This window comes from Zalophus californianus, chromosome 1, assembly GCF_009762305.2.
Source record: "Zalophus californianus isolate mZalCal1 chromosome 1, mZalCal1.pri.v2, whole genome shotgun sequence".
Taxonomy (NCBI): Eukaryota; Metazoa; Chordata; class Mammalia; order Carnivora; family Otariidae; genus Zalophus; species Zalophus californianus.
Window position 1 is genome coordinate 144,536,785 of NC_045595.1, and position 18,621 is coordinate 144,555,405.

General features: G+C 34.2%; 1 protein-coding gene across 2 annotated transcripts in view; it reads right to left on the minus strand.

Moving 5' to 3' along the window:
* ACAP2 (ArfGAP with coiled-coil, ankyrin repeat and PH domains 2) overlaps positions 1 to 18,621 on the minus strand; it is a 139,918-nt gene that overhangs the window by 8,110 nt on the left and 113,187 nt on the right. The window contains exons 11-22 of one of the 2 annotated variants that reach the window (XM_027582803.2): positions 17,760 to 17,811; positions 16,147 to 16,247; positions 15,459 to 15,564; positions 8,562 to 8,770; positions 8,155 to 8,224; positions 6,693 to 6,784; positions 4,720 to 4,904; positions 4,206 to 4,310; positions 3,729 to 3,821; positions 2,520 to 2,707; positions 2,005 to 2,114; positions 589 to 699 (exon numbers count right to left, since the gene is read on the minus strand). In XM_027582803.2, coding sequence (XP_027438604.1) covers positions 589 to 699; positions 2,005 to 2,114; positions 2,520 to 2,707; positions 3,729 to 3,821; positions 4,206 to 4,310; positions 4,720 to 4,904; positions 6,693 to 6,784; positions 8,155 to 8,224; positions 8,562 to 8,770; positions 15,459 to 15,564; positions 16,147 to 16,247; positions 17,760 to 17,811 — 1,422 coding nt within the window. The remainder of the gene's footprint in view (positions 1 to 588; positions 700 to 2,004; positions 2,115 to 2,519; positions 2,708 to 3,728; positions 3,822 to 4,205; positions 4,311 to 4,719; positions 4,905 to 6,692; positions 6,785 to 8,154; positions 8,225 to 8,561; positions 8,771 to 15,458; positions 15,565 to 16,146; positions 16,248 to 17,759; positions 17,812 to 18,621) is intronic. The other variant, XM_027582805.1, reaches the window with a different exon arrangement.

Below are 18,621 nucleotides of genomic sequence, written 5' to 3' on the forward strand. Positions count from 1 at the left end.
ATAATTCCTTAAAAAAATAAGCACAAACAGATCCTAAGTATCACTGCCCAAAGGCAATGCTACTGCAAAAGTGACTGACATCAATGCAGCTGTCCCCCCTACTTATAATCCTTTAACTTTTGAGGTAGAAAAAATGTAGATTCTTGAATAGAGTAACAGCCTGTTACTGTACCACTCCAACCCCTGCCCTAGCACTGCAGTGAGAATTAAAGATCCATTTTAGAGAAGCCACTGGTTTTGTGTCCTTACTGGTCAGGTGGTATAAAGGAAGTGGCTAAGAACATGGGTTTTAGAGACAAAATTCTTAGTTTCAAATACCCATTCCACCAGTCACCAGTTTCTCAAATTATCTGTGGCATGGCTTCCTTATAAAATGAGGCTAATAACAATAATCTCTTCCTCATAGGGTTGTTGTGAGAACCAAGTAAGTTCATGTGTGTAAAGCACTTACTATGTTTAATGTGTCTAGAGAGGTTCGTGGCACACAGTAAACAATCAAGTTTATAGTTCACACCTATGCATGAAACTATGCTAAAACCCTATATAATAATACATTGAGAAATAATCAGGTAAAAGGAAAACACTCACAAGGTCACTATATCCGCATTGGCTGCTTCCACAGCAATGGTCAAAGGGTCTTTCCCTTCTTCATCAGTGGCGTGTTGATTGGCACCTCGTTTTAGAAATAAACATACCTGCCTGTTTCAGAAAACAGCATTTTTGAGACATTGCCAATGAGAAAAAAAAATAGTATTCACCTTAAAAAATAAAAAGCACTACCTAAAGAAATAACATTTTCACTAGGAAATTCTTGACTCATTCTCCAGCTATTTATTGAACACTGGCTCTAATAATAAAAATTTACCATGATCACCATTTTACAAATCTCCAGATGTTTTTACATTTAACTTGGTGCTCTGCAGCAAGATGGAATGTATAATTATGGTCCCTACCCTCAAATAATATCAGAAAAAGATGTACATATATATCCATAAACTTAAAACAGAAATCACTCAAGGTCATTATTTGCAAAAGAAGGAAGCCAAGGCAATGTTAACATATCAACGATAATTCAACAGCAAAGAGTGGAAGGTAATCCTCCCTCTGGACTCCACAAATATTCAAAACTGGAAGAAACTGACAAAAATGAAAAAATATGATAGGATGAATAAATGGAGTCTATGAAGTAAAATGGGAAGAGTGGCTGTTTAAGAATACAAAAATAAAATATGAACATTTTTAAGTATACAGAAGTTTTTATGATGAAGTTATTGAACTCAGTCTCTTTGCTCACAGACAAAAGTAAGCTATGATAAAAGTAGAAAATCCTTAAAAAAAATAGAAGATGCTTTAAATACACTTAAAAAGGGACAGCGTCTTGCTTGTTGGGATAATAAGAATTGGATATCCGGAGATATTTTATTTAAGAACAATCACCTATGACACAAACTTTTCATTTAAGGTCAACATTTTTACTTCATTTGCACCTTTTATTAGAAAATCCATTTTCATGACTTTATTGTTCTGTGAGTCTAAATATCGCTTCAGACACCTCTACAGCAATAGCACAGACTAAGAATTTACTTTAAAATTGGACTTTAGCTACCCTGTGGGAAAACTCAAATGTCCAAAATTACAAAACTCTCCCCAAATGTGTGTGCTATGCATGTAATGTATGTGAACATGCATAAATACAAACACAGATTTAGTTGCTGAAAAAAAAACCATAATTTCAGTAAAAGTTTTAAAGACTAAAACTGATCTATATAAATGGCAAGTAAAGTTCAAAATAGGCTTTGCAACTTTCTTATCTGAAAAGTAACAATAGTTCTTTTCTGCATGAGATTTTTAAAATTTCAAATTCTATCATGACAATAGAAGTCATAGGAAAGTATCATTTTATAAACTCTACCCAATGGGCCTTCACCTGAGAAAAAGCAAAACATTATTCCAAAATAATTTTTCAAATAAAATCTACTTAAATATGTAAGCACAACAGTTTACCCTGTATGTCCCAAGACAGTGGCATGGTGCAGAGGGCCCCGCCCCTGCACATCTCTCTGGTTCACGTTAGCACCATTCTGTAGAAGAAACTCGCAGGTCACCAAAGAACCCTTAAAGGAAAACAGAAGGATAACAATGTACGAAGAGCAAACAATAATATATTCCTATTAAAAACAGGTATTTACTCTGATAGCCTGTTTCCTTTTTCCCAAAAGAGAAAATACTCCCCAGTAAAAGCAGAAAAATGATGTTACATTATTTTCTTCCCAAGAATGACGTCAATAGGGATTCAATTTGCAGTCTGTGATGTAGCAAAAGACACTACACATTCATCACCAGAATTCTCTTCCACTGAGGAAAAAAAAACTGAACTTACACAATCAAAGTGGTGCTCAGAACTCACTACCAGCTTTTTCTTCTACTTTCCAACCCATCTCTTAAAGCAAAAAATAATGCTAAAGCTATGTTCACAATGAATTATAATTTTTCATGTTTTACAATGTATGGATTCATACCCCTAATACAGCCTGAATAAGTGGTGTTGCTTTATTTTCCTCTGAATTAGCCCAGTTCACATCTGCACCATGAGCCAAAGCCTCAGCCATTTTAGGAAGATTTTTTTCATATGAAGCCCTATAAAGCTGGAGTCCTGGGTTAAGATGTTTAGAGTCGAGAAACACAGAAGAATCTTGCCTTTCTCCCTCTGAAAAGCAAACACAAATACGTCAATAAAAACGAGCAGGGCGGGCGAGAATGGGAAGTCCTCGTTTCTCCGGTACAGGGTTTCAGTCGTGTAAGACGAAGAGAGCTCTGTGGCTGGACAGTGGTGACAGCAGCATGAGGGCCACTGCCACGCAACTCTCCATTTAAAAATGGGGAGGATGGTAAATTTTCTGTTATGTACATCTTACCACAATCTAAAAAATAAAACTGAATTCCTACAATGTACCACAATGTAAAAGATGTAAAAGAAACCGCTAATTTAACAAAACGAGCGAATGGGAGATTTTCACAAAAATATGTTATTTCCAACAGACTGATCACTTCCCAGTCAAACTTCTTCTCTCATAAAGACGTTGATTGGTATGCTAGACTTTTGTGGTCCTGCCAGGATTCAACGGGAAGTTAATTACTCTGTACTAGATTAAAATTAGGTATATTCCTATAAAAGCCTGGATTTAAGGACTCACAAAGGCTGGTAAAAAAATTCCTAAAGAATTTTACTACTAGACCAAGCCTTACTTTATTCCTAGGATGGTTTAATACCACCACAATTTACAGTACAAGCAATTCAAGTAATTCAAAAAAATGCTCACTACCCTGGGTATTCTGCAAGATCGAAATCATGGAACTCAAGAAGGAGAGAATGTAGGAAGAAAGCACAGGTCAGAAAAAAATACAATGGAGAGGGAGTGGCTAATCTCTTTCTCCTGATAAAACAGCCATAAAAAAAAGATAAAGAGTAATAAAACGTAGTTCATGTGGATGAGAAAGCGTCCTTAGTGACTGACTAGGCACTTCCAGCACGTATCACGAGGCCTAGAAGAATGTACAGCTACAAGAGAACTTCTAAATATGGAAAGAAATAGCTGCTTTCTCATTTGACAACACCTTCTAAAAGGCTAACCACTTTCTTCAGAAATTATTTAATCAAGACTAAGCACAAAGCACATGTATTTTTCAGCAAACAATACCAATTCACATTGAATTTCACCAAAACTCACCAGGCTCATATAAACTATTGGCAGACACCGTGGAGGGTAAAGATTCTCTTCCATCATCAGAGCTCTGCTGGATTCCACTATCATTACTTTTGACTGTTTTAAAGAAAAATCAGCTAGTGATTAAAGTTCATGCCATTCAGAAAACAATCTACCACAAACAAGAAGGTTTTAAAATGAGCTCTGATATGTCAACATGAACTTGGCCACTACCACAATACATTTAATAAACTTTAATCCTTTCGAACATTTAGCTTATCAAAATATCAATCAATCACAAAGCCTGAAAATAAACTTATCTTCAGAGTCGCAAAACATCTCTTTACCCCATAATATGTCAGGCGTGGTGAAGAGCTTAATTTATTGTATGACTGCCAGTAATGTGTAATTCTGAGACAATGGGTAACATCTAGAGAAATGGCCACACCGCACAATGACCACTGGCACAGACTTGGAATGCTGCACAAGAGTAGTACTTACTACTACGTAGTTTTGAAGAAGTATCAAAGTAGGAGAAGAGTGAATCTAGCTCATCAGGACAGAACAGAGACTCCCGCCTGGCCTCGTCGCTATTTACAGCAACCACTGGGGACATGCAAGTTAGCAAAGCACAAAGCAGGCCATAAGAAGGGAAAAGGGCAGGAAAAAAACGTTACTGGGAAAAATTTAGGAGGAAAAAAATAGGAAGGATATTAGGTGGTTAATCAGATATTTAGGGCTTGTTGCCATGATAGATTTATAATTCCCATCTCCCCCTGCACCTTAAGCAGTTTTATTCCTTAGAATATACGCATTACCTAGAACTGTGAATTACCAAGATGCTATTGCATTTTAACTTTTTTAAAGCCATAGAAATCCAATTTTTCCTTAGAATATGTAGAAGGAAACAGGTTTTTAGCATTTAAATAATCTACAATGGCTACTAATTCAGAGATTAAGAAAGTGACTTCAGCTTAAGAAAATATTTCTATATACAACAAGTAAGCTATAATACCTGAACTTTGGGGAGGTACTTTGACTTGGTCACTGGGCCCAAGTTTAGAAATGCTCAGCCTCTTTTCTTCACAACTTTTGGAGATCATCCTTTTTTCCTGCTCAGAAGGTGATGATGATATAGAATATTTATCCACAAATTTCCTCTCCACATATTTTGCTTTGATATATGCCTCTTTCTCCTGTCTGGTATACATAAAAATGTCATGATGTTCTGCTTAATCTCTTAGTATGGCTAATACTGAAAAGAAGCCATTACATACCAAATATTTCCTAAAAAGTCACTAAATGTATTACTAGTTAAAACTAAATTTGTGATATTATGCAACATATTTCCCTTCCAAATATTTAATAAACTATGATCTCATGTTCAAATAAAATACAAGTAATAAACTAACTGAAAAATCACAAGTATTAACATGGCACTCTCTTCTTCTCTTAATTTCTGGGCTCATTCATTTCTCTACATATTCCCTTGTGTTTGTTTTTTTTTTCCCCTTGTGCTTTTTACAAAATGGAAAACATTACCAAGGAAACTATAAAAATTTACAGAAATTAACTTTAATTTCATTTTACTCCAATAGATAACATCAATAGATGAACTATCACTGTTGTCAGTCATTCCTAAGACAACTACTTTAAAACAACATAGCACTCCTAATTAAAGCGGATGGAAAAATGTCACATTTTAAACTTTTCTGATACAATCATAAAATGCCAAGTCTGTTCTATGCTTTTTCTTACTTATATCCTTTTAAAATAGTTAAATCTTTGGCTAAAATAGAAAGATATTTCAAGGTCTGAAATAACTTGGCCATGCTTTAGCAAATAATCTCACTTAAGTGATACTAGTTCAGACAGCAATAACTTTAAAATAATATTGATTATACATAGGGGCACCTGGGTAGCTCAGTCAAACATCTGCCTTTGGCTCAGGTCATGATCCTGGGGTCTGGTGTCAGGCTTCCTGCTCAGAGGGGAGCCTGCTTCTCCCTCTCCCTCTGCCCCACCCCTTACTTGTGCTTGCTCGCTCGCTCTCTTTCTCTCTCAAATAAAATATTTTAAAAAAATATTGATTATACATAAAGATTTAGTCGAACATAAAATCCCAACACAGGATTATGGCAAATAAAATTTTAATGCTAAAAATAATCATAAAGACTAAAAGCAACATCAACAATAAAAACTAATTTTGTACCTTGAGGGCACTCCTAGCCACTTCATTCAATAAGCCTCTATATATAGAATTGGAAGTATAATTTCAAACACAGCAATTAAGTACTCTCCCCTACCAGAAGCTACCCTTTCACCTTTAATTCTTTAATATCATAATGCCATGTATAAAGTACATGATTAACAAATATATATACATATACATATATATATATATATTTTTTTTTTTTTTTTTGAGAGAGAGCGAGCACAAGCATGGGGGGAGAGGGGGGAGAGCGAGAGGAAGAGAATCTTTAGCAGGCTCCATGCCCAGTGCGGAGCCAGAAGCAGGGCTCGATCCCCAATCCCCGAGACCATGACCTGAGCTGAAATCAAGAGTTGGACACTCAACCGACTGAGCCACCCAGGGACCCCTTAACAGATATTTATTGAAGTCAAACAATGTAAAACTATTCATTCATTGTTGATAATAGAAACTTGATCCTTAGAGACATTAATGAACAGATTACCTCTTTATAAAGGCCTGCCAATAACAGAACTGGTCTACTTTAACTGCTAAGAGCTTTTACATTCTATGTAGACTTTTAATATTTAAGATTCTCATCTGGAGCCTAGAGTTGATTATCTAATCAATAAAAAATAATTATCTAATACCTACCCAAGAAAGAGATAGACATATTTTAACAGTATCTTCTAAACAGTCTGTCTCAATATTACATATCAATTATAGTGAAATAAAATCTTAGCTATATTCCTGCTTATGAAAAAAAAAGTAATACATGGAGACAACTGAAATAGTACCTTTGTCCTGGTTGTGGTTTCTTTATTCCCATTTTTTCCACTTTAGCTTCATAAACTCGATTTATAACATCATTTCCCAACTCACACATAAGCTGTTTTGGCAGGAAAATAGAAAAATAAGCTACAAATTCCTAAAAATACTATAAAAGTCCTTAAAGCACACACAATTAACTCATTCCTTTTGCATATTCTGCCAATGCTCGTCCCACAAATACATTTAAAGTTAAAACAAATTAAGAAAAGGAGTAAGAGCAATATCATCATTTTGCCTAGAAGACTACCACTCTTACAAGAAAGGGTTTCTCCTAACTCACCTTCCCTCAACTATGGCTAGCACAATGCTGCATACTATTCACAATGCTTGGTAAATTAAATGAAAAAAGACCAAACTGGTTAAGTTTTAAAACAGAAGTAAACTATTTTCTCCTTATATTTTATATGAGTTTCAAAGTATTTTGTTTAACACTTGTGGTTATATTTTTTAATGTACCAGACAACTGTGTTTCAACCAAATTTTAAAAATTGAATCTATTAAGTTCAGAGCTACAAAACTGATGCCGAAAAATTAGGTTTCTACCTCTCATCCTCCACTTTCTTCTCCTTTGAATTCATAACAATTAATAGGATCTATCTAAATAGTGCTCTACCTTAGGAACCAATTTATCACTTTCATCCAGATGTTTACACAATAATTCCACAAAGCAAATGTTTTACTTTACATAAGTGAGAGGATTACTAGTTTATCTATGGATTGAAATAAAAATACAAGCACATTAACACAATTTCACACAGAAATAAATGCAGAGTAAACTACAATCTTTAAACTAATATATATATATACATATATATATATATTTTTTACAAATATGGTAAACTAAATGGTGGGAATTAAAAGGAATATATTGTTTACCAATATGAGTTTTATAAATCTTACCAGAACCCGAATAGTGGTCTAAAATGATTTATGATATTTTCATAGATATGAATCCTTGCACAACTTACACAAGGCGAAAGGATGTCTTAGTCTGATGACTACTACCTTGAGAAATGTAAATCTGCAAATGGTCCTATGCTAAAATGGCCCAATGATTAACAACACGCTATACCAATCCATTTGGGAGCACACTAATATGTCTGTTATTCTTTTAACAAAAATTTATATAATTATAAAAAACTAAAATTAAGGCACAGAATTGAAGGTTTTTTTGAGAAAACATAAAAATGTAGGAAAGCTGTTTTCCTTAAAAGGTGAAGTGACTTGCAACTAAAAGTGCTGCATAAACTTAGCAATTAAAAAAACCCAATTATGAAAATATCAGATTTGCCAAAATAGCCTCAGATGTGTGCCAGTAAAATTCAGTTTATTGTTAGCATTGAGAAACTCATACATTTTTTAAATCAAGATTCTAAAATCCTGATCTTTTATGTGAAAATCTGAAACATTTTTAAGTATATATTTTACCTTTAAAAGTTCAGGCTCCCAGGTGTCTAAAGTTAAAGATCGTACTTTTGAAAAATGAACTCCAAGACTCCTAGAGGGAAAAAAAAGACTATATTAATATAGAAAGCCATCAAGTCTCTATTTGCATATTATGCAAATTACTTCTCTTTTAATGGAACAAAGTTGCTAATACAGCCCTCAACATGTATGTAAATAAGTAGAGCTCTTCTGGCTAATAATAAATAGTAAAACAAAGTCCTCTAAGGCACTCCACAAAAAAGAATTTTATTCAGTCTACAGAAGTTATAAAGATACAAATGGCAGTCACATTAAGGCAAGTGGAAAAGGCCCTGTAAGCAACGGGACACGATAATTTACTATGTGTATTCACCCCAGAGAAGTGTCCCACCCGGCGCAGGCCTACCCACCGGTGAATCCCAGAACACTCTATACACAGGGTGATGCCCAGGTTGATGCTGGCCCACCGTGGATCCGCCAGACCACAGTCACAGCAGCTAGCATTGCCAGGAATACACTGGACTCGCTGCAGTGCACTTTCTCCTTTCAATAATTTATCTTTTGACTCATTTCCAGAATCCAGGCTTCCTGTGGATGGAGATGATTTCTTATCCAGCTTCTAAAAGAATTAAGAATTACTTGTTTAAAAAAAAAAAAAAGATTGCAATACTATGCTACACATACCTGCTCCAAAACAAAGCTTCCAATCAATAAATTAAAGGCTTATTATAGGCCTAAGCCAGGTAGTGTTCTAGGCATTACAGATTCAAGGATAAAAAGAAATAGGTTCCTCCATCAACTAGCATTTAGTCTTGTCAGAAGAAACATAAACATTGGAAATGATATATTATTTATCTAAATAAATATTTACATTTAATTTATATGTATATATATAAAATAAATGACACACTGAACACATGTACAAGATATGAGGGTGAAGAGAAAGGGAAACACTTAACATGCAAGATCAGAGATAGATGGAATAAACATGAGACTATTAAGACTCAAGAATAAAATTAATATTATTATTTTATATCAAGTTTTTCCAAAGTATCCAATGAACTGCAAGCAAGTTGTTTTGATTACTGCAGTGAATAACTGGAAATGGTATGGCTTTTTACTAAAGAATAAATCAATTACATAATTATAATTATATTCCCAGCAAGGGAAGTGAAAGACTGAGGAGGGAGAAGAAAGCACTAGTGTGAAGTGCTAGAGCCTGATGAGGGGCAACAGGCAGAAAAGAAGGTTGTTGGTTACATACAGGGGGACTGATCATATAAGTAAACATGTTAAAAATAAAAGGGAGCCATTTATTCATATGGAAAGGAGAGAATTAGAACAAACCCTGTTGTGTGTGCTTACAACTGGAGATATAAGAGGCACACTAATGGTTTTCAATATAAACAGATATATAAAGAAATATAGCTGTAAACATGTCTATGTGTATATACATACATATATTCCTTTATCATGGTTTCTAAAAGCCATTCACCAGCAAAAGGAACTAGGGCTCTTCGGAGAAACTGCTGATTTTAGCACTGGTACAGAGAAAGTGCAAGATGAACCTGGAACACCTCATCATGCTAGAAAGTTAGGAGGAACTCAGATTGATGGGAACATGTCAAAAGGATACAGAAGCCAGGGTTCCACTGGCCAAATTTGGATCAATTTTTTAAAGAATTTATTTATTTATTTATTTATTTGAGAGAGAGAGAGAGAGTGAGAGAGAGAACACATGAGCATGGGGGGCGGGGAGAGTCAGAGGGAGAGGGAGAAGCAGACTCCCCACTGAGCAAGGAGCCCAATGTGGGACTCAATCCCAGGACCCTGGGATCGGGACCTGAGCCAGAGGCAGACGCTTAACTGACTGAGCCACCCAGATGCCCAAACTTGGGTCAATTTGAACAGCAAAACAAATAATCATAGTAATGGATTATAACACACTGAAAAAAGTAGTGGCCTATACTGACATAATTAAATAACATTTAAAGCCTGACGAGGAACAGAATATTCACATAGTCTCAAAGTACCTCCCCTACAAAATACTTATTATCTACAAAAGGAATATTACAGTACAGAAGTCTAGCAAACACCACCTTAATCAAGTGATCACAGTGAACATCACCAATAATGGGACAAATCAAAGTTATGTACCACCTGAATATGCACTGAGAAGAACACAGCATCATTCATATAACCTATCTGCCAAAGATGCATAACCTTGCAAGTAAACATCAAACTTACACTGAAGGACATTTTCCAAAATAACTCGTTTGTTTTCTTCAAAACTATCAAGGTCAAGAAGGTCAGAGTAAGACTGAGGGACTATTCCTGAGGGAAGGAAACTGAAGAGCTGTGACATCTAATGTTACCTGTACTTCTGGACTGGATCTTTATGCTATAAAGAACATACTGGGACAGTTGTTAAACTTAAAGATGTTTGGGACTAAACTGTAGCCATATATCAATGCTCATTTCCTGATTATGATGGCAGTACCGTGGTTTTATAAGAGAAATGTCCTAGGGTGTGGGAAGTTAACACTAAAACAATGGGTGATAGGGCATCATGTTAGAAACCTACTCTGAAATAGTTGGGGGGGGGGGTTATTTGTACAATACTGGGAACTTGTCTATAAGTTTGAAATGATTTCAAAATTTTTTAAAAATGTTTTACTAAAACATGTTCAATAATGTGAATTACCTCATAAGCAATTACCAGATAGGAAAAAGATGTCAATACAATACAGAAATCTTGTTGGTTCATTCCCAGTTTATAGAAACTAATGTTTTTGTACCAAATCAGAGAAGCTGAAAGCAAAGTATACTACACAGCAGAACCTGGGTTCAGGAACAAAGGAATCCCCTCCATTCTTTTTGGCTCATTTTGGCCATGTGCTTGTACTCAAAAGTGTGTACTTCATTCATTCTCTCTGATCTTTATATGTTTTGCCTTTGTCATCATAACTGAGTAGCCTCAACCCTTCTGTACCCTTCCATTATGCAATCTTCGTCAATTTTTAAAGTTAATTCCTATCATACTGTAGTATTCATTTATTACAAATTTAACTATTCTAGTATTTTTACTGAGATTCTAAAGTTCCTGCAAGTATTCTAGTTACAAACTTACACAGGTTTTTAGGGCAGCCCTATCCCTATTTTTCCTATAATCTCTATTATTTCTCATGTATGGCTTTTCATAACAGGTATTTCAGCAATGCCACCAGCTTCTTCATCAAGATGATCTGGATACACACCTAATTTTGTTCCCTCACAAAACTTTGCTAAAAAACAGAAAAAAATTATTAAAAGGCATTATCCTGGGCTTTTATTGGACAAAGTTGTGATAATCTGATCAAAAAAAAAAAATACTGATGTTGAGTATCTTCTTTGGAAAAATGTCTATTCAGGTCCTCTGCCCATTTTTAATCAGATCATTTGTGGGGGGTTTTGGTGTTGAGTTGTATAAGTTCTTTATATTTTTTAGATCTTAACCCCTTATTGGATATATCATTTACAAATAGCTTCTCCCATTCAGTAGGCTGCCTTTCTATCTTATTGATGGTTTCCTTCACTGTGCAAAAGCTTTTTATTTTGATGTAGTCCCAGTAGTTTCTGCTTTTCTTTTCCTTGCCTTAGGAGATGAGATATATCTAGAAAAATGCTGCTACGGCCAATGTCAAAGATATTGTTGCTTATGTTCTCTTCTAGAAGTTTTATGATTTCAGGTCTTACATTTAGGTCTCTAATCCATTTTAAGTTTATTTATGTGTATGGTGCTAGAAAGTGGTCCAGAAAAAAATTCTTTCTGCATGTAGCTGTCCAGTTTTCCCAATGCCATTTATTGAAAAGACTGCTTTTTCCCCATTGTATATTCTTACCTCCTTTGTCATAGATTAACTGACCATATAAGTGTAGGGTTATCTCTGGGCTCTGTATTCTGTTCCATTGATGTTTGGTCTATTTTTGTGCCAGTACCATACAGCTTTGTAGTATATCTTAAAATCTGGAATTGTGATACCTCCAGCTGTGTTCTTCTTTCACAAGATTGCTTTGGTTATTTAGGATCTTTTATGGTTCCATACAAATTTTAGCATTATTTGTTTTAGTTCCATGAAAAATGTTGTTGGCATTTTGCCAGGGATTGTACTAAATCTGTAGATTGCTTTGGGTATTATGAACATTTTAACTATATTAATTCTTCCAATCCATGAGCATGAAATATCTTTCCATTTGTTTGTGTTCTCTTCAATTTCTTTCATCAGTATTTTATAGCTTTCAGAGTACAGGTCTTTTACCTTCTTGGTTAAGTTTATTCCTGGGTATTTTATTCTTTTTTGGTACAATTGTAAATGGAACTGTTTTCTTAATTTCTCTTTCTGCTACTTCATTATTACTATATAGAAATGCAACCAATTTCTGGGTATTAGCTTTGTATCCTCCAACTTTACTGAATTCATCTGTTACTTCTAATAGTTTCTTTGTGACATCTTTAGGGTTTTCTATGTATAGTATCACATCATCTGCAAAGAGTGACAGTTTAAATTCTTCCTTACCAATATGGATGCCTCATCAGGGAAATGCAAATCAAAACCACAATGAGGTATCACCTTACACCTGTCAGAATGGCTAAAATAAAAAAGACAAGAAATAACAAGTGTTGGTGAGGATGTGGAGAAAAAAAACGCCTGTGCATGGTTGCTGGGAATGTAAATTAGTGCAGCTACTATGAAAAACAGTATGGAGGTTCCTAAAAAAATTAAAATAGAAATACTATATAATCTAATAATTCCACTACTGGGTATTTACCCCAAAGAAAATGAAAACGTTAATTCAAAAAGATACATGCAGCTCTATGTTTACTGTAGCATTATTTACAACAGCCAAGATATGAAAGCAACCCAAGGATTCATCAACAGATCAACATTCATCAACAGCTTCACACAGAAGCCTGACAGCATTAGCAATGAATGACTGGATAACCAAGTATTCTGTGTCTCCTGTTGCAATGTGAAGTATAACATATCACCTATGATGTAACTGTATCAGCTGAAATTCTATAGAACAATTAACCTTATCTCTTCAGTAAGTTATTGTCATGAAAAAAAGGCCTTGTTCTAGACTGAAAGACTTGAGGGACAACCAGATGCAATGCCCAGTCATAGATAAGATGCTACTTTGTAAATAGGTTGCAGAAGACATTTTTAGGACAACTGAGGTCCTCTGAATATAGACTGGGTAATAGATGATATTAAGAAATTACTATTAGGCATGAAATGAGATAATGGCTGTACTCTAGAAAGCTTTTGTGTTTTTTCTTTTTTTAGTTAAAAAAAAAGACATTTAGGGCGCCTGGGTGGCTCAGTTGGTTAAGCGACTGCCTTCGGCTCAGGTCATGATCCTGGAGTCCCGGGATCGAGTCCCACATCGGGCTCTCTGCTCAGCAGGGAGTCTGCTTCTCCCTCTGACCCTCTTCCCTCTTGTGCTTTCTATCTCTCATTCTCTCTCTCTCTGAAATAAATAAATAAAATCTTTAAAAAAAAAAAAAAAAGACATTTACCCACTAAAATAGGGAGAACAGAAAAGCAAATAACAGCAACAAAATTCTGAAAGCTGGAAGACGGTTGGATGAATAGTAACTGAGCAGACCAAGGCCAAATCTTACAATGGTAGTAAGTAAAAATCTGAGTTCATGAATTCATATTACATGATACTTAAAGGCCTCAAGGATTTATACCAGTTAACCATGAAATGGGAATCAAAGTGGGAGAAATGACTGTGTAAGGAGCAGGTAGATCCCAAGGTGCCTTCCCCAACTCCATGCCATTTTGGGACTGCTCCCACACATTAACACAAAAAACGAGAATTTTATTTCATTCTCTGAGGAAGTAAAACAGAGAGTCTCTGGATGGGATTTACCTGAAAGGTGGAAGGCAGAAGCTTAAATGAACTTATACATATTGAATACTGAGATCCCCAGCAACTAGTTCCCAGCAGCCCCTTACTCCTCTGCAGGAGACTGATGGGACTTCTCTGGGAAATCATACCAGCTGAAAAGATTCCAAAGATCCTAACTCTATGGTTGTTCCTCAACAAATGGCCCAGACTTCAGAGAGGCTCATGGTCAACAAAGTCCTAACTATGTTTGTAGAGTGTCCAAAGAGATTTTTAGTCCTTAATTTGTAATCAGAACAGATTACCAGATAGCCAAGAAAAACCTCTGACACAATAGTTCTCAACATTGCCTGTATATGGAAATCACCTAGGAAGCTTTTCAAACTATTGATGTCTGGATCCCAACTTCATTTAATTACTCTGGGGTGAGACCTACGTATTGGGATTTTTTTTTAAATCCCTGTGTTATCATCACAGGCAGCCAAGTTTAAAAACCATAGCTCTAACACTGTATCCAAGAAGAAAGAAAAGGTTTACATGTATAAACATTCAGCAAACAAAAAGAAACTCCTGGAAATTTAATATGTGCTAACAGAACTAAAGTATTCAATAGAAGGCTTGGGAGATTAACTGAGAAAATCTCCCAGAAAGTAGAGCAAAAACACAAAAAATCAGAAAATCAGAAAATCAGTCAGAAATTCCAGAAAAAGAAAACAGGAAAATTGGAGAGGAGCAATACAAAAAAAGATCAGTAATAAGAAAGATTCCCAACAGCAATGCTGGAAACTAAACAATGCTGTTAAAATTCTTAAGCATAGTTACTTCCAACCTAAAAACTCCACACCCAACCTAACTATCAAACAAAGGTGAGGATAAAATAAAGATATTTTCAAACATGCACAGACTCACAAATGCCTCATTTTGAAGAAGTTACTAGAGGAATTGTTAAGTTCCATTTCTCAAAACTTACTAATGGCCTTGCTCAAAAGTCTGTAAAATCACTCGGAAGCTGAAGCCAGACTATGACTCAACACTCCACATTCAGCTTAACTTATCCAGGGAGACTTCAAACCAGAGACAATTTGAGCTTTCCTTTTTTGATTTTTACTAATTACTAGTCTTTTATGTTTTACTAATTTTTATTAATAAGAATAATAAAATATTTTGGGAAAAATATTTACGTTAGAATACCTTATGTCAATCTAGGACATACATTCAAATACTGAATTAAACATATATTAAAATGATAAAGTAAAAAGAAATAAAGAAATTGAATCTAGGTTTTCACAGTAAAACCTCTTTCAATTATAAAATTCATCATCCATAGAAAATGTTATAATCATATAATGTTACAACTAAAATTAAAAACTTTTGGCAACATATCATTTCATATTACAATACTGTTTACTAACCTCTGATTCATCACCCTTCTCTCTATAAGCAGTAGCAATACTGGTCTGAACAGCCTTAATCCATGCCTGGCGCAGCTTTTCAGAATCTGCCTGAAGCATACAACTTCTAAAAGAAAACAACATTGTTTTCTCAGATACTAAGTTAACACCCCCCCAAATAATAATGTTTCTTTGCTTATTTAATAATTTTCTAACAAAAAGTAATTTCTTTTGAAAGGTTTTATTTCATCTATCTTTAGGACAGAGTATGTTCATGAAGAAATCAATAGAAATGAAATAAATTGCCTATTAGAAAAAAATCACAGATCCCTTAACATTTAAAAAACAAACTTTAAATTTGCCAACTACAACACTAATTTTTTCTATTGGGTAGAAATATGAAATGATAATTATCAAAGGAATTGATCTGATATATGATGTCAGTTCATCATCAAGACAGGTAAAAACTTTCCATATGGCCACAGCAATAATCTTTATAGAATTTAAAGAAAATGATACTGGGTAGAAGTTACTTAAATATCTCACAGTAATACTTGTAATCATTAATTATTAAAATTTACTTTTAAAGCACTTTTTTTCCTTTCTACCATAATCACAAGTAAAACACAAATGTTTCTCTACTCTGAAAAGGTCTTCAAAATAAACAACAGAAACTTAAAAGCAACTCTCATTCTTTAGAACCACTTACTTTGTTGGAGAGACTACCTCAAAGCAGAAACGTCGTTCTATGTCTTCACAGTGTTTCACTGTGCAGAGCCTTAGATCTTCCACTACCACAGTGGGGTTATCCTACAATAAGGAAACACAACCCCCATGTTTATCAACTTAGTTTTTAAATACTACTACCAATACCAATAATAACATACTTTAAAATATTACTTGTAATAAATGGTCTCATTTTAAAGATTTATATTTATCTTATTTAGGATTAGAGATAGGAGTTATCAACTCCTATATAGATATAACTAATAAAGGTAACTGTGTCCTGTTCATAATTTTATGTCTCATAAAATTGCTATACAAGGATTCAGTGGAAGTATATGTAAAGAGCTTAGTCTAACACTTGGTAATTAATTAATAGGTGCTCAGTAAATGTTAGCTTCCTACTAACTTTCATTTTCTTCCATTTTCTTTCATATCCATTACTCTCCTGGTCCCCCCTCAAATATAATAAAAGCTACTTTCCTCTAAAAAAGAAGCTTTAACAGTCAAGTCTTTCAAGTAACTGAAAAAAAAATAAGAAGCTTATACATTCTTCTTAAAATACTTAAGAAAATGAGAAAGCTTCTATCATTTTTCTAGTACTTAACAAAAATATAAACTCAAAACCAAGTTTATCAGAGCAGAAGAAACCATGAACTTCTGTGGAATAAGCCTGCTAGCACAGAACCAAACAAATAAAACTTCAGATTGTGTATCTCAAGAGTAAAGTGAGTATTTAAAATGGACAGCTGAGGGACGCCTGGGTGGCTGAGTGGGTTAAGCGTCTGCCTTCGGCTGGGCTCAGGTCCTGATCGGGCTCCCTGCTCAGCAGAGAGCCTGCTTCTCCCTTTCCTCCTAGTTCCTGCTCTCTCGTTATCTCTATCGCCATCTTTGTCTCTCTCTCTCAAATAAATAAAAAAAATCTTTAAAAAAAATAATAAAATAAAAAATAATTAAATGTACAGTTGAATACATCATTCACAAAGACTGACTAGGTAAAAATTAATTCATCTATTAACTAAAGGTTTTTTTTCCCTAATTATTTTTAACACTCTCAAGTGCCATGTAATCGCAGTATGCCTTTCTGATAAATAAAAATTCCTCAACCTTAAAATAAGGTTCAGGAAAAGAAATGTATAAAAACAGCATTAACAAATTTAGAGGTTTCTATTTAAATTACTTCAAGCTTACATTTTAATTTCATATTTCACATTTCCATATTATCACCTTTGGCCTGAAGGTGATGTTTCTTAAAAGGCACCCCTTCCTACAGCCTCAAAACAGTACTATGGAATGGTGGTATTGTTCCTTCAACCACAGCGGGTCGAAGAAATGAAAGTAATAATCCTGGGACACAGAAACACCTGTCTCAAAACTAGGAGTCAGGAATTCAGGATTCAAAATCACTCTGCTTCAATTTTAAGGATCAAAAGTTAATACTTTCCACTTTTGAGTCCTCTTATACATGCCTAAACATAAAACTAATAAACAATAATTTTGCATATATGACTATTTAAAGACTTCATTGCTTTATCAAGATGAACAGAGAACTGAAATGGGGGACTCACTGGGTTTCCACTTAATTAATAAGACACCTACCTTAAACTTTTTCTGGTAAACCAATTGATTGTTCTGTATTGAAAACCAGCGTCTAAATAAATAAAAACAGATTAAGTTTTCATAAACATAATTTAGGCCTGTTGTTAGAAATAAAATATTTGGGAAAGCACTAGAAAATCAGTTGATAGTAATTATGTTTTGAGAAGTGCATTGTTTTGTTTTGTTTTATATAGACTGATGTCAATGAGATAACTATTGAAAGTAAAGAACAATTTTAAACAGTTTTAAAACCACAGACTAGGAAAATAAAATTACTGTATTTTGATTCATTTTGTCAGAAATTTATATCCTAACAACAGCTGTTACCCTTTATGCTATCCCCAAATAATAACTGTTATAAAAGTAAAAATTTAGTTTTTTGAGGTTACTCAAAAATAACTAAAAATCTTTCCCCAAAATAATTGCTTCTATTATAAAGTAGAAATAAATTTATGTTGTAAAAAAAGACTATCCATTTGTATACAGCAAAACACTGAAATAAATGGTGCTTTGTCTACAACCTTTCTGCAGCTAATTCAGCAAGCCTTTGATGTGTTAAGCAAAACAGGAAATTAAATCATTTTAGAACTGATATCAAACAAGAGATAATCGCCAATTCACTTGACCTTGCTTTAATATAAAATACTTCTAAGCAGAATAATAAAATATATTACTAAAAATGATTCACCTATTTATATTGTTCTGTTTGTTCTTATAAATTATTAGGCAAACAATTTACTTGCAATCTTTTTTAGAAGAAAAAGCTATGTATGGTATATTTACTAATTCTAATTTATTAAAACAGTAAAAGAACCTAAAAATTTATAAAAAAAAAAATCACAGCAAAAGCCATTCATAAAAG